The sequence below is a fragment of the Anolis sagrei genome, chromosome 2 (assembly GCF_037176765.1).
Source record: "Anolis sagrei isolate rAnoSag1 chromosome 2, rAnoSag1.mat, whole genome shotgun sequence".
NCBI classification, from domain to species: Eukaryota; Metazoa; Chordata; class Lepidosauria; order Squamata; family Dactyloidae; genus Anolis; species Anolis sagrei.
In genome coordinates this window covers 156203330-156224213 of record NC_090022.1, presented here as the reverse complement: position 1 = coordinate 156224213, position 20884 = coordinate 156203330, and the positions used below count along the sequence as shown (strand labels likewise).

Here is a 20884-nt window from a genome sequence, read left to right as displayed (position 1 = left end):
CTCTTACCACTATTACTATTATTATTATAATTCTCTTTTCCCAAATACTTCTGAAATATTGGCTAGAATGGGATTTGTAGCACTTCACAGCTTTGTTTCACTCTAGGTTGTTAAACACTGGTGTGAATATAACTGGCTGTAATGCTATCACAACACAGTGTGAATCCAGTGCTGTATTTTGCAACATTGCACTTTTGAATGCATACGAGTTCTTCAGTATGTGGCAAAGCAAAAGGAATAAGGGTTGGGGTATTATTGAATTTCCCTAAATCACTCTTCAAAGGCAAATCAAACAGATATGCTGTTTGGATAAAATAATGCTAGATTTTACTTAATAAAAAGATTTATCCATCTAACAAAATATGGCCCTTCAGATGCTGGTGAACTACTAACACCAAGCATCACTAATTTATTTCACTTATTAGAATATATCTTTCCTGTACTATATTAAAAGTTCCCAAATGAGGATACAGGAAAAATCAGAACTGGTAGAAATACAAACAAAACATAAAACATATTAAACATATAAACAAATTTAAAAGATTTGGCACATTTGAAGAAAATAATTGAGGTCCAAATCCTTTCATACATTACACAATTAGGGTACCATAATTGAGATGACTCAATTCTGCCTCTTCCCACAATTTATTCACCTCACTGGTGGGACACGGAAGGAGGCCCCCTTGGAAAACTACAGTTCGCAGGTATGTGCGTATAGGCAGACGCTCACTCAAATATGAAGGTACTGAGCCATTTATGGCTTTAAAAGTCATCACAAGCACCCTAAATTCAGACTGGGAGCATACTGGCAGTGAGTGAAATTGTTTTAGGGTTGGCATGATATGATGTTTACATGGTATTCCAGTCAGCAATCAAGTTGCTGCACTTTGCATTAGCTGCAGTTAAGCTTAGTTCTCTACTTCAGGCCCCGTTCCCTCTTTGTTCTCCCTCTTTGAATTGTTAATCCATCCTCTCACCTCGTGCACAGTATTAAGTATTACTGGTCATTTTAGGGCTGGGTAAGACCCCCTCCCTCTTTTAAGGGTTTTTTTCTCCCACGTACCTCACACTGTCACGGAGTAGTTGGGGAATTGGCCTAGAGCGGCATCTTAATTATGTTGTCATAGCTGGTGTAGAGATTTGATCCAGTGAGCATCTCCTGGCACATTATGGTGAAGGGTGTCCTTTTGAACTGGCCCTTGGATTCATATGATTTGGAGGGGGGGCTTAAGTAGGGTTTCAGGGTCTTTGCCTTAAAAGGGGCATTTGTGACTTGAAAGTTTACACCCTCTGGTTCTCTTTCCAGTTGGTGGCTGGCCTGGAAGTACCCCTAGACTCAGGAATTGTTCTCATGGGTCACAATATTTTTTCACCCAGGGAGGCTGGGAGTATGACCTACTGCTCCAGCAGATCCCACCAAACTTCTTCTTTTTCAGTTTGATCAGCACCAAGAAACAAAATTAAATAGACAATAATAATGCCCTTATTTCCTCCAATACTGGTCACATTATTTCTCAGTTGGGCAGCAATGCTCTTAAGGTACAAATCTATTATTTCAAGAGGAATGACACCCAATCCGAGACAGATTGTTCACCCAATTCCCAAACTCAAGAACCACCAATCCACCAAGACGCAATCTTATTGGGAGTCAGCTTCTATTTACTAGCCTTAATCCAACCCATTACCACATCCAGCAATTAGTCCAGCCCTTACACGGCTCCTGTTGATGCTGACAGGAGGAAATTGTCCCAATAACTGCACCTAGCAGTTTCATATACATGGTGAAAACCATGGGAGAAAAAAAACACCCCAAAGTACATCACAGCTTAATTGCCATGGGGCTCAACAGGCATTCACCTCCTGTACTTACCACTGGCTGCTAGCCAATGGGAGTTGTATTTCAGCAATATTTGAAGGTGCTGTCTGCCCAACAATTAACTACGATGGTTCATATTGTTTTTATATATAAATATGTCAAAACAATATCACCTCATCCAAGCCCCAAGGCCCCTTAAAATGTATTAATACTGACTTCAAAGTTTTCAGTTTCAAATTCTTCTAGGGCTTCTAGATGATCATGATAATCTCCTTCTAAACACATAGTCAGATCACGGCACCACATCAATTGAGAAATGGTGAGCACAACCTGAATAAAAAAAAAACATAGCAAAATAAAGGGAAAGGCATTTGGGTTTGGAATTGATATTACTTTTTGTTAACAACATGCTGCTTTCATTATACAAATCCACTAGGAATTTCTGTTTCAAGAGTTCACTCCTTCATGTAACAACATTCCTGTCTGCACAATTTCAAAAGGCCTGTGCAGGAGGATCTTATCACCTGTCTGAAAAAGCTCCAAAAACGGCTTCAGCTGCAAAGAAGCCAGATAAACTAAACATGAAACCTGTCTGAATGATTGCAATTTCCAAAATGACAAAGAGCTTGCAAATTCAAAGCCGTGAACAAGTATAGTTACCTGGGAGGGATGTCCAGCAACAACCCAGTCTACTCTCTCTTTGACCTGGTAATCAGCGATGGCACCTTTGCTCAGGCGTCTCAGGGAATTGAACATTGCTTCTTCAACTTTACCAAGCCAATCTTCAACATTTCCTCTAGCCTTAAGGCCTTTTCCTAAATTGACCTAATAAAGCAAGACTCGTATTTATTATGTGGGTTGCCATTTATGCTATCATATAGATTTCACTGCAGCATAAAAGTTCGTACTCACTGTAAAAAGTTACTCGGTAAATGCAGAAAAACAATTTACAATCATATGAATTATCTCTCTTCTTGACAATCCAGAGGCTGGCATTGTGTTATTTCACTCATTTTATCCTTTGTCTGCTCTCTGCTTTCCAAACCAGTCTTTCCAACAATAGAGTTATTTCATGCTTCTTCTTTATTGCATCTTATACTTCAATGTTTTCCTCTTTATTTTTATATGGCTATCAATATCTTCTTTTCCCCCTTCTCTCTTTACCTTTGGACTCCTTCTCTGATCTGATGACTTGAGAAAATAACTCATGTGTGTGTGGATTGCTTCTCCAGCCATTCAGAGAATACTCTTCTGTGCTGTCAGAGATTATTAGTGAGGAATATTTCAAATGTTCTACATACATGGATGCATTTTAAATAGGCGTTTCTGGTTTTTCCCTGGTTAACTGTATCTGAAGCTATGGTGATATTGAGGAAACCCATAATTATCTAGTAGCTAGTTCCTCTCAACTGGTCTACTTAGCTACACTATGTTACTGCCTATTGTGATCCAAAATCCTGATCCATTAGGGAATTAGGACAGGGGTAGATAAAGCACAATCCCAGGGCCACACAGTCCCTCTGTCTGCCCCAGACTTTCATAAATTGCTGCTATTTAAAAAAAAACTGGGAAAGGAGGTAGGACTGAATTGTCAGTCTTGGAAACTGTTGGAATGGCAATTTATTTTAAAAATACATTGGAAGGCCCTCCTGCACTGATTAAGATTAATTGTATTTTTTTTAAAATCTAGAAGTGAACTTCTAATTTTGCTGGCATTAATGGGGAGAAAGTTTTTTGGTAGGAAAGAAAATTGATTGTGAAACCCATCAATTGATGCTCATTTATAAATTATGAAGCTGAGAAGGCATGAGCTGCGCAAAGAGGATGAGACTTAATCTTCAAAAATAAGTAATCAAAAGCAGCAAGCAGGCTTACTTATTTGCACTAGCAGGTATTATTAGAAAATAATTGATGTTCTCTTCTATGCAAAATCTTAAAATGTTTAACTTAAGAGGCAACATTGTACTAACACAGTACATTCGACCTCTCATCCTGGATACTGATATACTCACCAGGGTGTCAAATATTATTTATTTATTTGCAATATTTATATCCCACCCTTCTCACCCCGAAGGGGACTCAGGGTGATTTACATAATTTGCATTTGTCCATGCCCAAACACAACAACAATTTGAAACAACATAAAACAACATATGTAACTGACTATTGTGCATAGTTTCAAAGCCAGATAATCAAATAATCATATTCATCAATCCAGGGTCAATTCCAACTGTACTGCACAGATAATTTGAATCCCACTAGGGAAGGAGTTCCACATCCAAGGGGCCACCGCTGAGAAGCCGAAATGAAATAACTGCCTCTCTTATTCATATAGAGGCATTTGAGTCCCTTTTTGGGAGATAAATTAAATTATTATTGTTGTTGTTGTGTTTATTATTATTATTATTTGCAGTTTACATACTCTGCTACTAACACCTCTCTCTCACACACAAATTACATATGTACCAACTATTTTGATGGGCTCCCCCCCCCCCCCCCCAAGAATTAAATAATTTCTTACCTTCTCTCCTTCTGGGGACAACATTGCTAGAATATCATTGGTGAGAACTTTTTCTTCTCCTTCGGCTGGAGCCATGTAAGCAAAATCTAGTTTAGATATTGAATCAAAGCATTTCCTTAAATGTGGTTGAACTGCCTGAGGATTGCGAGTCTGCGCCAAAATCTCCAGGAGCTCATCATTTGATAAAAAGTAAAACCTGTTTGCAAATAATATTCGAAGTATTAAAATAGAACTTTAAAGTCTTCAAAAAATTAATCTGAAAATAACATTTTACATAGAAAATACAGAAAACCGATAGATTATGCTGAATTAATCATGTTACCAGAGCAGCTCTTCAACCACTATGGGAATGGGAGTGACTTTAATTTTAGTTCAATTTTCCTCATTTCTATCTCAGTTCTTGTCTATCAATAACTATTTATTGTTAATCCTTAAATTCTGATCGCTAATTGAAATTGAGAAGGGTCTTTCACAACAAGTTAGCAAGGCAAGAAATGTAAAACTGACAGAGGGAAATAGTACTAATGACAATAACTGAAAAACCAAGTCGACTCCTGCTTGATCGGGTTGGCATGCAAAAATTAACCCTATACGGTTCGGGTTCAGCCTGTCTTTGTGAAAGGTATCTAAAAGGCCTACATCAGAGAATAAACTAGTCAACTTTCCGGTGCGGGCTCTAAGATCTGCCAGGGAGGCCCTACTCTTGGTCCTGTCTCCATCTTTAGTGTGGTTAGTGAGGATAAGGGATAGAGCCTTCTCAGTGGTGGCCTCCCCAGCTCTGGAACACCCTTCCCAGTTAACTTAGACAAGCCTATACATTACAATACTTTAGGAAAGAATTTAAAACTTGGTTTTTCCAGAAGGCATTTGAACATGTTTAGACAGTAACCAGAACTGATTGCCTGTCACTTAGCACTTTATATCTACATTCTGTGCATTCAGCTGGCCTGCTATATTGATTACATGGATCTTTTAACATTCTATTTTTAATAGAGGCTGTTTTATCAAATTTGTACACCTGGTTTATGTAATGTATTATTGTTTTCATGTTGATGTGTTTTATTTTATGTATTATGTATTTTATGTATGGCATCTTTGTGTGCTATTTTGGAAGCCATCCCGAGTCCTTATGGGAGATGGTGGGGTTATAAATAAACTATTATTATTATTATTATTATTATTATTATTATTATTATTATTTATCATCATCAAATGGTTCTCCATGCTAATCCAATGATGTCTGGAAGGCTTTGCTCATTTCTTCTCCTTAACAACAGAAAAGTCATTCTTCTCAGGGAATGTAGGTTGACCCTCTGAAGAAGCTGGCTTTTCATGCTGGGATTTCAAATTGGACAATTTTGCTAACTTTACAACATGTTAGTAACAGTTATCAAAGCCAAAAACAGAGGCTGATTCAAATCCGAGACATAGACCAATTTCTCCCAGTAATAAAGGCAAAGTCTTTTTAGAGTCTGAAATGTACATTCTCAACAAATTGGGCACCATCTCTAAAAGAAAAGAAAAAAACACAGTGAGCGCATGTCAGAAAGAGAGACTTCCCAACTGGGTGTGAATAAAGCAGCAGAGGTCATAGAATAGAAAGATAAATGTAACGATGAGATGGAGGGATGAAAGAAATAACTCAGATGCAAAATGTTATTTTAAAATAGCAGTGGATGAATATACAGTAAAAAAAAATCAATGATTAGAAGAATAAAGAGAAAGAGTAAAAATTCAAAACCAAAATGAAGACCCCACCCCCCAAACTGAAGTTGCTTTAGTGGCAGACAGTAACTTGATGGGCTGTCATGTGCAGTAGGCAGACGGGGTGAGGGGGTGTCCTGCTAAACTAATCAGCTCTAGTTTAAACTAGTCAACTTTCTGAAATGCAATCTCTGTGCAAGGCAAGTCCCATTTGTGTGAGGCACAGAGACAATGAAGAAGGCGGCTTAATTAGCTTCTCAAGTATTTTTCACTCACCTAGGGAAGATAACTCTTTTGGACTCCAGGTAGGCCTCCAGGCATTTCTGAATTTGATCAAGAAGGGCATTATTATTCTGAAAGGTTTCTAAAAGGCCTATGTCAGAGAATAAAAATGATTAATGAAGTTTCTAACCAAAAAAATATAGGCGTATGTGAACACATGCACTGAGGGATAAATAAGACAATTATGATGGTTAGCAAAGTATACCTTCAAAGTCATGTTCCATACTTGGGGTCTTCCTGCAAAATTAAACTAAACACTATGAGATGCAAGAGATCTTGGATCAGAGCAAAGCAACTTCTAACTCAACAAAAAGCTCAATTCACACTAATATGGGGAGATGATATTCGAGGATCCTCAAACTTTTCAAACAGATGGCCGGTTCACAGTCCCTAGGACTGTTGGGGGGACAGGACGACAGACTACAGTTTGGGAGAAAATGAACGAATTCCTATGCACACTGCACATATCTTATTTATAATGCAAAAAATGGGAAGAACAATATAATATTTAAAATTTAACCAACATAAACTTACCTGTATTTCAATGGTAGTGTGGGCCTGCTTTTGGCTCATGAGTTGGCTGATGACCCTAAGTCTAAAATTTAGGATGGAATCGGGTAAATGACCTTGGAGATTCACATCTGGCCCATGTGCCTTAGTTTAGGGATCCCTGTTCTAGTATGTACATGATGGGAGACTGCAATCTTAGAATGGATATTGTGGTGGGGTTATAGAAAAATGTGCGAGAAAGTAGGAAAAAATATATCCTGGAGAAAATGCTGGAAATAAAATACACAATGGAATCAATACATTAGCCAGCAAAATGAGGTAAGAAAATAAGAAAATTTGACAGTTGTGCTATCTAAGACAAAGCAGGCTGCAAGCCGAGCAGACATTCTTTAATCAAACTAGGTGTTTTGGACTTCAACTACTACAATTCCTAACAGCCGGCAAGCTAGCTGGGATTTCTGGGAGTTGAAGTCTAAAACACTTGGAGGGCCAAAGTTTACCCATGCCTGTACAAGTAAGCACAGAATGCAGACTTCTCAGGTGGCGGTGTCATATTTTCATGCAAAACTCCATGTATTTCAGACATATGCATTTACCAGGCTGAGTAGCTGCCCGGAGTGCATTGGGGAGCCGATTAACTTTTCTCATAGCTTCCTTCCAGGATTTGTCCACCTGCAAGAACATCTTGGCTTCTGCGGGCAGCTGACGCTGAATATCAGGAGCACTGAAAATACTTTCTAGATACAGCCAGTTTCTCTGGCAAGTCAGCCATTCTTCCTAAAAACAAACAGACAAAATGTTCAGGAAAAAGCAGGAAGCTAGTTTACTTTTTTTTTAAAAATGCAATTATATTTTTTATTGACAAAGAAATATTGTCTTTTCTAGACTAGAAGTGTCAACTCATAGACACCTCTACTGAAGTATTCTGGGATATATACAGTGAAGTAGCCAATGCTTATTCTTGGATTAATGGGACCCCTTAGTTATTTCTCTCAAATTGAATTACTTCAAGATGAGTGAAAACTTGCACTGCTGCTAGTAAGATACTCTGCAACCAGCACAAAATTATCATGGTAAACAACCATTTGGGTCAAGTTAGGTTATATCTTCTAGGTTTTCTGTCATTTAAAATAAACACCAAGACAAAAAGAATACATTCATAATGCAGTACTTACTAATGTCTGACTGAACAAAGAGAGCTGTTTTTGCCACTCATCAACCCGTGCCTTGAGAGGACCTACATACCGTGAAGAGGCAATTGTTGCTACGTTGATACTACTATCATCTAGAATGACCTTGAAAAAATAAGGTAAAAGAGCATTAGGAGATTTGGTGAGTTTCCAACAAAAAATGATACACGGTTTAAAGTACGCTAAGAAATACAGGGTGCTTCAAAAAGATGGACCCGATTTGAAATGGATACATCTCTGCAACCATGACCCTCCCATGAATGAATATCTTTCTTCTTGAGTTTCAAATGAGTTTCGAATGACTACTACTAATAGCCTTTCCCAGCACACAAACAACCCCAAGTCTCAGTCATTTACAAGATGGTGACCCTGGAACACAAGGTATTTTGTGTTCAACTATCACCTCAATGTTTTCCGTACACTTCTAAAATGGTCAATAAAACTGGATAACTCATTAAACAGATTGTAACATTTAGTGTAATAATAATATGTTGCAATTATGAAATAACCTACTTTGAAACTGGGGCATTCATTTTGAAACACCTCATTCATTTTTAGTTGAGGAAACGTTAGGGAACGAAATCTATTATTAATTCTATCTTTTAAAAAAATTCATGTCAGGAGCGACTTGAAAAAGTCGCTTCTGGTGTGAGAGAATTGACTGTCTGCAAGGATGTTGCCCAGGGGACACCTGGATATTTGATGTTTAACCATCCTGTGGAAAGCTTATCTCATGTCCCCCGCATGGGAAGCTAGAGCTGAGACAGGAGCTCACCCGCTCCCCAGATTCAAACTGCCAATCTGTCAGTCAGCAGACCTGTTGGCACAAGGGTTTATCCCATTGCGCCACCAGGGGCTCCTTACCTTAAAATGACCCACTGACATTAAGGGAATAGAAATTAGTTGTGACTGTCTGGTTTTATTTATCTCAATGATCTATTCTGGGAAGCAGTAATGACAGGTTTGCCCCAGGGGCATCTAGGACTAATTACCAATTAAACATTTTTCAGTTGATAATAATAAGCTTTTTCATCTATTAATCAATAAACCGTTTAAAATAATCTGAATTATTTGCATATTACTAAAGCTTTGATATATGCGTTTTTAAAAACACACTTTTAGTTATATAGTTTTGCTTTATTCTTAGAAATAGCCCATACTCCCTAGGCTTGTTGTGGCTGCTGCCGCTGTGTTCACATTGTTTTCTACCTATGACCACCCTAATGCAACCATATCATAGGATTTCCTCAGCAAGATTTGATCAGAAATTATTCTCTTCCCATCCGATTTTTTTCACTATCCAGCTTTCACAACCATACATAGAAATTGAAAATGCAATTGGAAATATAATGGCATGGATAATTCTGACTATGATATGCAATATCTTTACAGAAATCTATCATCACTTGAAAGCTAACCAAAATGTGAATTACACATACAATTGTAATTCTCATATGAAAATGGACCAGTGCAACAATTCTGTAAAGCTACATACTGTTATTAAAAGCCATCTAGACAGTATTTAAAGCAGTTCCTAACCTGAATGTCATCTGTGCCTCCAAGGATAAAAACATCTTTTGCATCACGGTGTGGAAGGACAATAAATTCTGTTGTTTTCCATGCATCTTCCACCTGATGGAAAAAACTTAATTTTTTAACATTTGCATGATTTAATAAGCTGAAATGTACACACAAACACACACACACACATCATTTGCTATTATCAGCAAAGCAGACTTTCATACAATAAATATTTTCAATCTTTTCTAAAGGAATATGACTGATTTTTCATAAAATAAGTAAGATTTATTATATAAGTAAGATTTATTATATGTTAACAAAGTAGAAAGAAACTCTCTCTCTCTCTCTCTCTCTCTCTCTCTCTATATATATATATATCCAATTATATTTTACTTCTATTACTATGCTTCTTATAATCTATCAGCTTGCCTATCTGAGGTGGAAAAAAATTACCGGATTAAACTTGTATTTTTACAAAAAACCCTGCAGTCAGTTTCCTGAACATTATCCCATCCATATTCACCAAAATGTAGTCAAACTAAACACTATTCAATATAGTTACTAGGAAACAATCTTTTCTCATTTCTTTAGAATATCAGTCTCCATCCTTTGCATTTTTAATCACAGCTTGTTAGTGTCTAGTACATTCAGTAAGTGTTCTTAGAACAGAACTTTCAGTACAGAAAATACAACTTATTTGCACCAATCAAGAAGTGCTATTCAAAAGTACCTTTTTGAGAATTGCTTCCAGGGATGCTTCTCCTGAAGCTTGTCCAGAAACATCTTGAATCTCCTGAGAGTAGTCAAAAGCATTGATATCCACAAGTCTCTCCAAAGTTAATGGGTTCTCCACGTCTATTAACTGTGCACCAACTATTTGTTCCAGAAGTGCCCAGTGCCTGGGTTTCAAACAGGGATTTCTAAGATCTGTGATAACAGGAAGCTGAAAGAAAGAAAGAAAGAAAGATTAATGATTAAATGAAATTTTTAAAATGAGCACAGCTTATCAATAAACTATTATTCATAAGTCCTTTCTGGAAGTTGTAGCGGGTTATTTGCATTATGATATAAATTAATTGGGGGGCCCGGTGGTGCAGTGGGTTAAACTGTTGTGCTGAACTTGCTGACTGAAAGGTTGGCTATATGAATCCAGGGAGCGGGCTGAGCTCCTGCTCTTAGGCCCAGCTTCTGCCAACCTAGCAGTTCAAAAACATGCAAATGTGAGCAGATCAATAGGTACCGCTTCAGCGGGAAGGTAACGCTACTCCATGCAGTCATGCCAGCCACAGGACTTTGGAGGTGTGTATGGACAATGCTGGCTCTTCAGCTTAGAAATGGAGATGAGAACAACCCCCCGTAGTCGGACATGACTAGTCATAATGTCAGGGTAAATCTTTTTCCCTTATACATTAATTAATTTGTAAAACCCCTAATCTACAAGCAAGATGTGAAAACAAAGAGAATATAGCAGTACAAGCTAAACACCCTGGTGAACTATGTACATCAACTTGATGTCCAAACTGTAATGTAACAAAGCCTTTTTCCCCACGGGGAATATGCAATAATTATAAGGGGCTTCTTGAAAATTGCTGACCATGACAGCATGTATGAGTCTGTGTTTGTCTGTTACTATTATTTCTAATCAGAAGCACATTCCCCAATTCTCCATTAATGCAACTTTGAGAGTCCCCAACAGTCAGGACAGGAGAACCCCTCCCCTTTGGCCCTATGCACGTATAAAACAATACTATATCAAACAAGATAATCTCTGCTACATTTTGGATCTCCTGATTATGAGGAAAATGCTATGCATAAATATTTCTTTTCCCGTGGATCAGTAATTATTTGTCTTTACGTGCAAGAACAGAATTCACTAGTAGTGGGGAACAACTGGATTTTGTTTTCATTTGAATCTGATTACTGAAAACATTTAAAATTATTTCCCCCTTGAAACATATTTCTAGTCTTTGGGCAATCATTTGTACCTTTTCTTTCATTCTTTCCACCTTCTCCTTGAGCTGTGGCACCACATTGTTAGGTGGCAAACCTTTTTCCAACTGATTCACAAATTTAGCATACTTGGAGACTTGAGTATTCAATGTTTCAGGGTCCAAGCTGTCAAATTTACACTGTGGAAAAGAAATAGACAAATGTGTTTTGTTTAAGAGAAACGTCAGACATATCATGAGACAACATATTCCTTATATTGGGAGAACGGTAAGCTAAAAATAAATAAATACATAAATATATGGTTATTGTTTTACAAGGTTTATGAGTTACCTTAATGGGTTTCACAGGCTCCCTAAAAGTGACATATATTTTTTAATATGAACAATTTTGCCATATTTCCTGAGGATAATATTTACATTTTAACTTGGGACACTGACTATAAACATATCAAAATTGCTTGTGACAAACTGGACAAAATTCTACTGAGCACTCTACATCATTAAAAGAACTATTAAAGTACTGTAGATATTATAGTACCTTATATATATATATATATATTTAAAAATGGGGATATCAAGACCTAGAATTGCTAATTAAGCATATTAGAGGCTGCAGACAATAAAAACACATGTCTTGGATACAAGAATTGCTCTAAATATCATGAGCAATTCTGGGTAAAATCTATTTACGTCTCTCCAGTGAATTAACAGTTTTTGTTTGTGCTCCAACAAGCTCTCCAAAGGTTTGGGGAATTTTTTAGAGCAAAAATGGGCAAGCGCAGGGAGTTCAAAGAAAAGGAAAAAAGCCTTTGTGTTATCCAACCTCCTCTTGTGTGAGTCTGGATTTTGTCCTAAGAAAGAATACATGCATGATTCCTATGGGTACTCCAAGTATACATTGCAGATACCGGCTGTTAATAAATAAATAGGGTTACTATTGAGAGTGCCAAACACATAAAGGTTTGAAATAACAGTGCAGATATAGTGAGCATGAAGAAAAATTGTTATTCAGTATATGGTCCATATGGTGGGCTTTCAGACTTATTTTGTTTATTGCAAAACATTAGTATAATGCTAAATGTCAAGGCAATAGCATGGAAATGCGTTGCACGGACTACTTGTTATTTGTATTTAAAGAGAAGTTCATGAGAACTCTATTATTATTCTGCATTTGAGATTTTATGAGGCTTTGCATTTATGACCTTTTCTCAACTTTCATGTAGTATAAGATTAAGGGAAGCAAAATAATAATAATAAAAAGCGACTCTCATAGATACAGCCAACACATAATGTTATAATCAGCAGCAGCAATTGCTCGTGTCTGAGTATGATTGCCTTCCAAGCAGAGGTTCTTGGTGGTGGGTCCATAGGTGACTGTAGAGACCTATTATGTGGGCATGTGTGACTACTGCCTCCTGCTAGCACCCAATTACACCACGCACACATCATGTTGGGATAACAAAAAGCCACAACTTGTTTATTGCCTATAGAAGAGAAACAGGGCTGGCTGCCACCAACATTCCATTTTCCTTTCTTGAGTTCGGAGTAGAGCAACTGCTTTAGGCGACGGTGATTGGGCATTCAGACAATGTGGTCATTCCAGTAGAGTTGATGGCGAAGGATCATCGTTTCAATCCTGGTGGTTTTTGCTTCTTCTAGCATGCTGACATTTTTCCACTTGTTTTCCCAAGAGATTTGCAGGATTTTTTGGGAGGCAATGCTGATGGAATCTTTTCAGGAGTTGAGTGTGATCTCTGTAGACAGTCCACGTTTCACTGGCATATAACAAGGCTGGGAGGACAATAGCTTTAGAAATAAGCATCTTGGTATCCATATGAACATCCCAATCCTCAAACACTCTCTGCTTCGTTTGGAAAATGCTGCACTCGAAGAGCACAGACAGTGTTGTATTTCAGTGTTAATGTTGACTTTTGTGGAGAGGTGGCTGCCAAGGTAGCGGAAATGGTCAACATTTTCTAACATTACACTATTAAGCTGTATTTCTGGCATTGCAGATGGATTGGTTGGTGCCTGCTGTTTTTTTCTCAATGTTCAGTGAGAGACCAAGCTTTTTGTATGCTTCTGCAAAGGTGTTTAGGGTGGCTTGCCAGTCTTCTTCTGAATGAGCACATACTACATTATCATCAGCATATCAGAGTTCTATAATTTATTTATTTGTTTCCAACATTTGTACCCCGTCCTTCTCAACCCCCAAAGGGGGACTCAGGGAAGCTTACATCAGCAATAACAGATATCATATAACAGATTTTGTCGTGATCTTGATTTTGGCTTCAGTTTGCGGAGGTTAAATAGATTGCCATCTGTTCAATAGATGATTTCCAGGCCAGTGGGTAGCTTCCCATCAACAAAGTGCAATATCATAGCGATAAAAATACATAATGCATTTCTTTATCAAAATAAACATACATATTTAATACCACAATTGTACTTCTGACACTTCCAGTTACATAATTTAAAGAATAATACAAGTAATTTACCTCCATCCAATCTTCTTCAAGTATTGCCCATTCACAAAGAGAATCCCATAACAGTTGCTTCAATTTTAGCTCTGCACAAACTTCCTCCAGTGCCTCAAATTTTGTTACTTCCACCTTTTAAGGAAAAATGAGATACTATGATTTTATTTCCTGAGACATTCTATTACAAAGTAAGTGATAGTTGACTATCCAAGGTCAGTACATCTGAACTGGCAGGGGTTATCTCAGAACCACTAGCAAACCTCTTTGAGAATTTTTGTAGAGCACGAGAAGTACCAAGAGACTGGAAGAAAGCAAATGTTGCCACCATGTTCAAAAAGAGGATCCAAACCATTAACACCCAAGTCAGTCTGATATAAGAAAGATTCTGGAGAGATCATTAAAGAGACGATCTGTGAGCCAGGATCACTAAAAGTCAATATGAGTTTCTCAAAGAAAAAAGTCATGCCAGACTACTTGTATTGATTTTTAAGGGGCTGCTGTGGATGCAGAGTATCTTGATTTTAGTATGGCTTTTGACAAGGCTACCAATGATATTCTTACAAATATGCTAGTAAAATGCAACTGTTAGGTGAACTGGTAATTGGCTGAGCAGCTGTATCCAAGAGATGCTTACCAAAGGCTCCTCCTCAACCTGGAAAGAACTGACCAGTGGGATACAGGCATGTAGCCGGGGAGGGGGGGGGGGCTTGAGGGGCTTAAGCCCCCCCCCCCCGAAATTCTCATGGTGGTTCGCGAAAAGGCCTTACTGGTGCATTATTTAAACTGTTATGTTTATTCATATCATGATCTGATCACCCTACTCAATATATCCCATATGCATGGGGGTATTGGGGTAATGATACAAAAGGTTTGCTAGGGTAGACCCTCTTTCACTCAGACTCAGCCCTTCCCCCCGAAACTCAGCCCCCCCTCTCGAACCCCCCCCCCTGAAAAAAACTCACCCCCCCCCCCCCCGAATCAAAATCCTGGCTACGGGCCTGGTGGGGTATGTCAGGGTTCAGTCCTGGGCCCAGTGCTATTCAACATCTTTATCAATGGCTTGGATGATAGAATAGAAGGCATGCATATCAAATTTGCAACTGACACCAGTTTGGGATGGAGGGTAGCTAACATTCCAGAAATTTCATCTGAATATTAGGAAGAACTTCCTGAGAGTAAAAAGTGTTCAACAGTGGAATACGCTGCTTCAGAATGTGGTCGAGTCTCCTTCTCCTGAAGTTTTTAAGCAGAGGCTGGATGGTCATCTCTAATGATTCTATAATCAAGACATGGGCAAACCCCTCCAAGTGTTTTGGACTTCCAACTCCCAGAAATCCCAGCCAGCTTGCCAACTGTTAGGAATTATGGGAGTTGAAGTCCAAAACACCTGGAGGGGTGGAGTTTGCCCATGCCTGCTGTAATCCCTTATCCAAAATGCTTAGACAAAAACTTCAGAATTTTTGTCAGAGTTTTGAATACTTGCATATACACAATGAGATATCTTGAATATAGGTTTGATACAATTTATGTTTAATGTACACCTTACACATATAGCTTGAAGGTCATTTTACGTATAATATTTTAATAATTTTGTATCTCTACACTACTACCTTCCCAGGCACATCTGGTGGGAATTAGAGATGATTTTCTCTGTAGCTTTGTTCAAACTTAGGAATTTTTTCCTTGGGAAAGCAGTCCTTCCACCAATAGGCAAAAATACTCCAGTTCTGTCAGGTTTTCAGAAACTGGCAATGCTGAGTTTTTTAATGGTGTGCTGTTCTGTGGTTTTGATAGTCTTATCTTTGATAGTCTCATTCATTTGAAATAATTTCAACAACATAAATTCTTTGTTTTTTTAAATAACGCAAATAAATAATATATTTACTGAGGTTTTCATATGTTTTTCATTTCTCCTGAAGGATTTGAATAATCTGAAAGTTGTCATCATTCACAATAGTAGGAGAAAGGTGGGACATAAATATAACAAGTAAGTAGAAGGAGGCAGAGAAGGGAATATGATGATATCTTCTCTTTTCCAACTTTAGTCTCTCAATAACCTTGTGAAATTAAGTTAAGATTGATCAGACTTTCAAAGAAAAGGGTAGAGACTTGGGCCTACCAATCCTTACTCAGCATTCAAACTACTACTATACACCAACTATCCACTAATCATTTGTGATGTAGTTGATTTTTATAAATTGCAAGGCAGAATACCTAAAATAATACATACTCTAAACAAATTACCTTAAAGTTTTTCTGGTATGATTTATACTGGAATGCACGTTTCTGTAGCTCATCCAGAATGCTTTGCAGCTCTGCTAAAACCTGCCTCACTCTGTCTTGATCAGCATCCATATCCAAAATCTGAGGATCCTATTAAAGTAAAACAAACAAACAATTGCTTTATGTGTAGACATGTTTAATCATTTTTTCCTAAAAAAACATTTGTTCCATGTTGCCTTAAAGGCTGTGACAAAAATATTACTGGTGGCAGTAAAAATAATTCAAGCAAAAATATGATACTGTTAAAGCCCCTAATATTTTTCCCATGGGAAAGGAATGGTTTGAGGATCCATTTGCAGCAATTGAACAGATTGGTGGAAACCACTCAAATTGCTAACCCTTCAAATCTTTGCTTAATTTTAGATACATTCCCTGTTAAAATTATTTGCCAAGTTTCACCATGAGTGTGCCATAAAACCAATAGAAAGATTATTCATACCAAATCTGACCAAAGCATTCATTACAAAATCCAGAATCAGCAATGTTTTTGGGGGACCCAACATACAAAACAACTTTACAGTGAGTCCCTTGATTAAACAGACTTAATGTGCTATCTAAACATGTTGGCATTGGTTGTCCTCAGGCAGATTATTTGCATACCTGAGCTTCACGTTTAACTAGTTTAACTTCTTCATTCAGTTCATGAATGTCAAGGTCTAAAAGTTGACAGAATCTAAAAATGGTAGCATCTCTTTCACCCACAGCTTTGTCAATTGCATTGCGAACAGCAATAATGGAAGGTTTGAGACTTGAAAACAAAGCCAAATCTTCAGGAGGAGCTGGTACTGTGTATTGTTCGATCAGCCGATACATCTGTGTTACTATTTTTGATTCGTCTTCAAGAGTTTCAATCTGGGGAAGAAATCAATTATTTTTCATTTTGTTTTAAAACCATAGCATATGTTCACAAGTAATTTTCAATTATCAATAGAAATTACAAATGGTGATAAATCATAATATTAAATGTAGAAATAAAAGCTGACATGCAAATTTGTTCCAGATTCTTTGACCTGTAGCCATACATACACACACACATACACACACACATATACACACACACACATACACAGAGCCCCCGGCGGTGCAGTGGGCTAAACCACTGAGCTGCTAAACTTGTTGACCAAAAGGTTGCAGGTTCAAATCCGGGGAGCGGCATGAGCTTCTGCTGTCAGCCCCAGCTTCTGCCAACCTAGCAGTTCGAAAACATGCAAATGTGAGTAGGGAAGGTAACGGTGCTCCATGCAGTCATGCTGGCTACATGACCTTGGAGGTGTCTATGGACAACGCTGGCTCTTCAGCTTAGAAATGGAGATGAGCACCACATCTCAGAGTCGAACACGACTGGACTTAATGTCAGGGGAAAACCTTTACCTTTACCTATACACACACACACACACACACATATACACATGTATGAAGGTCTTGTAATAAGGTGTCAAAGGGTCTAAAGAAGAAGTCCCATTGATTATCATTTTTCATCATTCTACTCAAAGAAGGGAATGATTCTTTTTAAATAAGAATGAAGGTGAAGTACTCACGTTGAACTGTGGATAAGAAAGTTTGGAGTATTGATTTAACTGAACCACTTTGGGTCTTGATTAGGAGAGAACATCAGGGTATAAAATTATAACAACAACAACATAGACAAAATGGCTCATTCGAAAACATCATGATGATCACTGAAATGTAATGTAGTAGGCAATGAGGGAGAATACAATACAGATAGACTGATTTGAAAAGGGAAGCTATGGCCCTAGGTTAGCAAGTCCTCACAGGAGTTCAAAGTTCATGACTAGGGATCTTGGAGGTCTCACATTCAAAGGGCTTACAAGCATATGAATGTCAAGTCCCAACAGCTGTGAGTTAAACATAAACAAATCAATCAGAATTCAGAAGAAAGACATGCTGATGAAATGACATGTTTTGCTACCAATGAATAGTACATATTTGCTAAGTTGGTACACCTACCACACAACATACTGAACCTACCCTGTCTTGTATTTCATCAAGGAATGTCAAGCTAGACACATGTTCTATAGTTGTAGTTGGTAGAAATTCAAGTTTAAATTTCGCATCATTTGCCTCGAGTAGAATGGCGGTCACCCTTTTCTTTGCAATTATAGGAAGCATTTCATTAATAACCTAAAATACAAAGAAAAAGAAGGTATTGACTAACACTGGTAACTGGCTTTCTCTTTAAAGCTTGTCAGTTTTCATTGTCTTCCTTTCTCTTTTTCCTGGTATCATTCTCATTTATTTCAATCTCACTTGAAGATCGCAACATTTTCCTTAAAGCCACTCTTCTAAATTATTCTTAGATTTGTTTGGTCATTTGAGATGGATTTTTTTTAATTTTGTCATGTACCCCAAGCAACTGATCAGCCACCAGAGAAACAGAGACATCCTTTTTTAAAAAACAACAACAAAAAAACTTTAAATTCCTATCACTAACTGAAACAGAAAGTACTTTCACATTAGGCAAGTAAATTTATAACTGAGAGAGGAAAGAAGAAGTACTAAAATCAGTAATTTAAAAAATGTTGACTCATGCCTGGTCAGATTGGCACATGAAGATTAACCCTAACATAGTGTATTACTTCTCCATCCCATTCCGATAATGTGCTCCCACTATATCTCTATACTCTTTTTCCTCCATCCTCACATCACTCACCATAAGGACAGTAACTTTTGCTCATCTGTCCTTATTAATCCACATGACTTTGCCACTGTTGCACAAAAGCTGTTATCAGAACATTATATTTTAAAACTGATATATTTCTCCATGCTTGGAATACCATCTGAGCAAAGAGAAATAATTACCGTATTCAGATATGGCTTGATTCCATTTTTAAATGGATAGTTATGAGTTCAGTGTTGAAAGGAATTGGAAATTTACCTCCAAACAGCGCTTAGGTGAAGGAATCAATTTGTCTTTCAGCTTTTTAGCATCTATGAGCAGTAAGCCTAGGTTTCTCTTTTGCCTCAGGGCCACAGCTTCTTTGTGTTGTTTATGATACTTTTCCAGTTGTTCAGCGAAGAATGTGACATCTGTTTATTATACACAGAATATGAAATATATATATGCATTTAGGCAGGCATTTCACTAGCTATATTCTATTTTCAAAGAAAACAAAAGCTTGTATGTACTCTTATTGGCAGAAAGGAATGTTTCTTCTGACTGGTAAATGGAGGATACCCAAAGCTGTGTCTCTCCCCAGCCGCTTGATTTAAAATGCAGAACTTATGCAATTTTCTCTATATCAGTGGTTCTCAACCTTGGGTCCCCAGGTGTTTTTGGCCTACAACTCCCAGAAATCCCAGCCAGTTTACCAGCTGTTAGGATTTCTGGGAACTGTAGGCCAAAAGCATCTGGGGACCCCAGGTTGAGAACCATTGCTCTATATAGTCATATATAAATCGACCTCATGTATAAGTCAATGACAGGTTTTGGGTCCAAAATTATGGATTTTTGTATGAACCATTGATAACTACAGGGTTATATGGATTTTATATTACCTATGCCTAAACTGAGAGTCATGTGGATTTTATATGACCCATGGATAAATTGTGGGAAAAGCACCAATACAACTTCAGGGAGCCAGCCATCCCTGACAGCTGCCATTTTCTCACCCAGGCATTCAAAATATCAGAAGTGACGAATTCAGTGATAATCCATTTTGAACTTCAGCTCCAGAATTCCTGATCATTGAATAAGTTGGCTAAGGCTTCTAGGAGTTGGAGGCCTAGAGGCATGGACTAAGCTCTTGCTTTTTATCCTAAAGTTGAAAAAGTGTCATCAACTCTAGAAACTAAAATAACTTTAATAATAACATTTACATGAGAGAGAACCAAGGAGAGAGAAAGACTCATCCAGATCATAGCAATTTGAATCAATTGTGCATCACACCCTAAGATTCCATCTTATATACAAAGCTGCAAGGCATGATGAAACTGAATGTTCAGATGATCCATTGTTGAAAAGAAATATTCATAGTAAGTTTCAACATTCCTTATTTCATGAAGTAAGGAGACTATCCAGAATGGGATTTATGATAACAGTATATCAGTCATGGAATCACAGAGTTGGAAGAGACTACATGGGCCATCAAGTCCAATCCCCTGCCATGCAGGAAATACAGGCTCTCAGCCCTGACTGAGTGTCCATATGTCCTGGAACTAACAAGAGAGAACTTGAAGCAATCTTCTTCAGAACAACAAGTTATTATTATTATTATTATTATTATTATGTTTATTTATATCCTGCTTTTTCTCTCCACAAGGAGACTCAAAGCAGCTTACATTAAATTCAATGCAATACAATTTAAACTCTACAAATATACAGATATTAAACAGAATTATATCATTGGTATTTTTTAAATTCAGTTAAAATCCATTAAAACATATTCAAACTTGATATTAAACCATCTTCTTTAAAAGCCTGTCTGAATACAAAGGTTTTAGCCTGAAATCTGCTGATTTATATGGTATGGAGAGTGGGAAAAGTTGCCGCAAAAATATTTCAATAAAGCTCTAGTAGGGTCTAAGTGGTGCTCTCTGCAGAATAACCCATTTGTGTGATTCTGAAGAATCATGCACACACAATTCATGTGATTGCCAGAATATTGCAA

General features: G+C 37.6%; 1 protein-coding gene across 2 annotated transcripts in view; it reads right to left on the bottom strand.

The window, feature by feature from the left end:
- DNAH6 (dynein axonemal heavy chain 6) overlaps positions 1 to 20884 on the bottom strand; it is a 185008-nt gene that overhangs the window by 142774 nt on the left and 21350 nt on the right. For both annotated transcript variants that reach the window (XM_060763696.2, XM_067463974.1), the window contains 14 exons: positions 19153 to 19304; positions 18246 to 18398; positions 16857 to 17108; positions 16218 to 16346; positions 13992 to 14105; positions 11530 to 11673; positions 10275 to 10487; positions 9563 to 9655; positions 8009 to 8128; positions 7430 to 7610; positions 6318 to 6414; positions 4338 to 4533; positions 2477 to 2641; positions 2033 to 2146 (listed from right to left, as the gene is read on the bottom strand). In XM_060763696.2, coding sequence (XP_060619679.2) covers positions 2033 to 2146; positions 2477 to 2641; positions 4338 to 4533; positions 6318 to 6414; positions 7430 to 7610; positions 8009 to 8128; positions 9563 to 9655; positions 10275 to 10487; positions 11530 to 11673; positions 13992 to 14105; positions 16218 to 16346; positions 16857 to 17108; positions 18246 to 18398; positions 19153 to 19304 — 2123 coding nt within the window. The remainder of the gene's footprint in view (positions 1 to 2032; positions 2147 to 2476; positions 2642 to 4337; positions 4534 to 6317; positions 6415 to 7429; positions 7611 to 8008; positions 8129 to 9562; positions 9656 to 10274; positions 10488 to 11529; positions 11674 to 13991; positions 14106 to 16217; positions 16347 to 16856; positions 17109 to 18245; positions 18399 to 19152; positions 19305 to 20884) is intronic.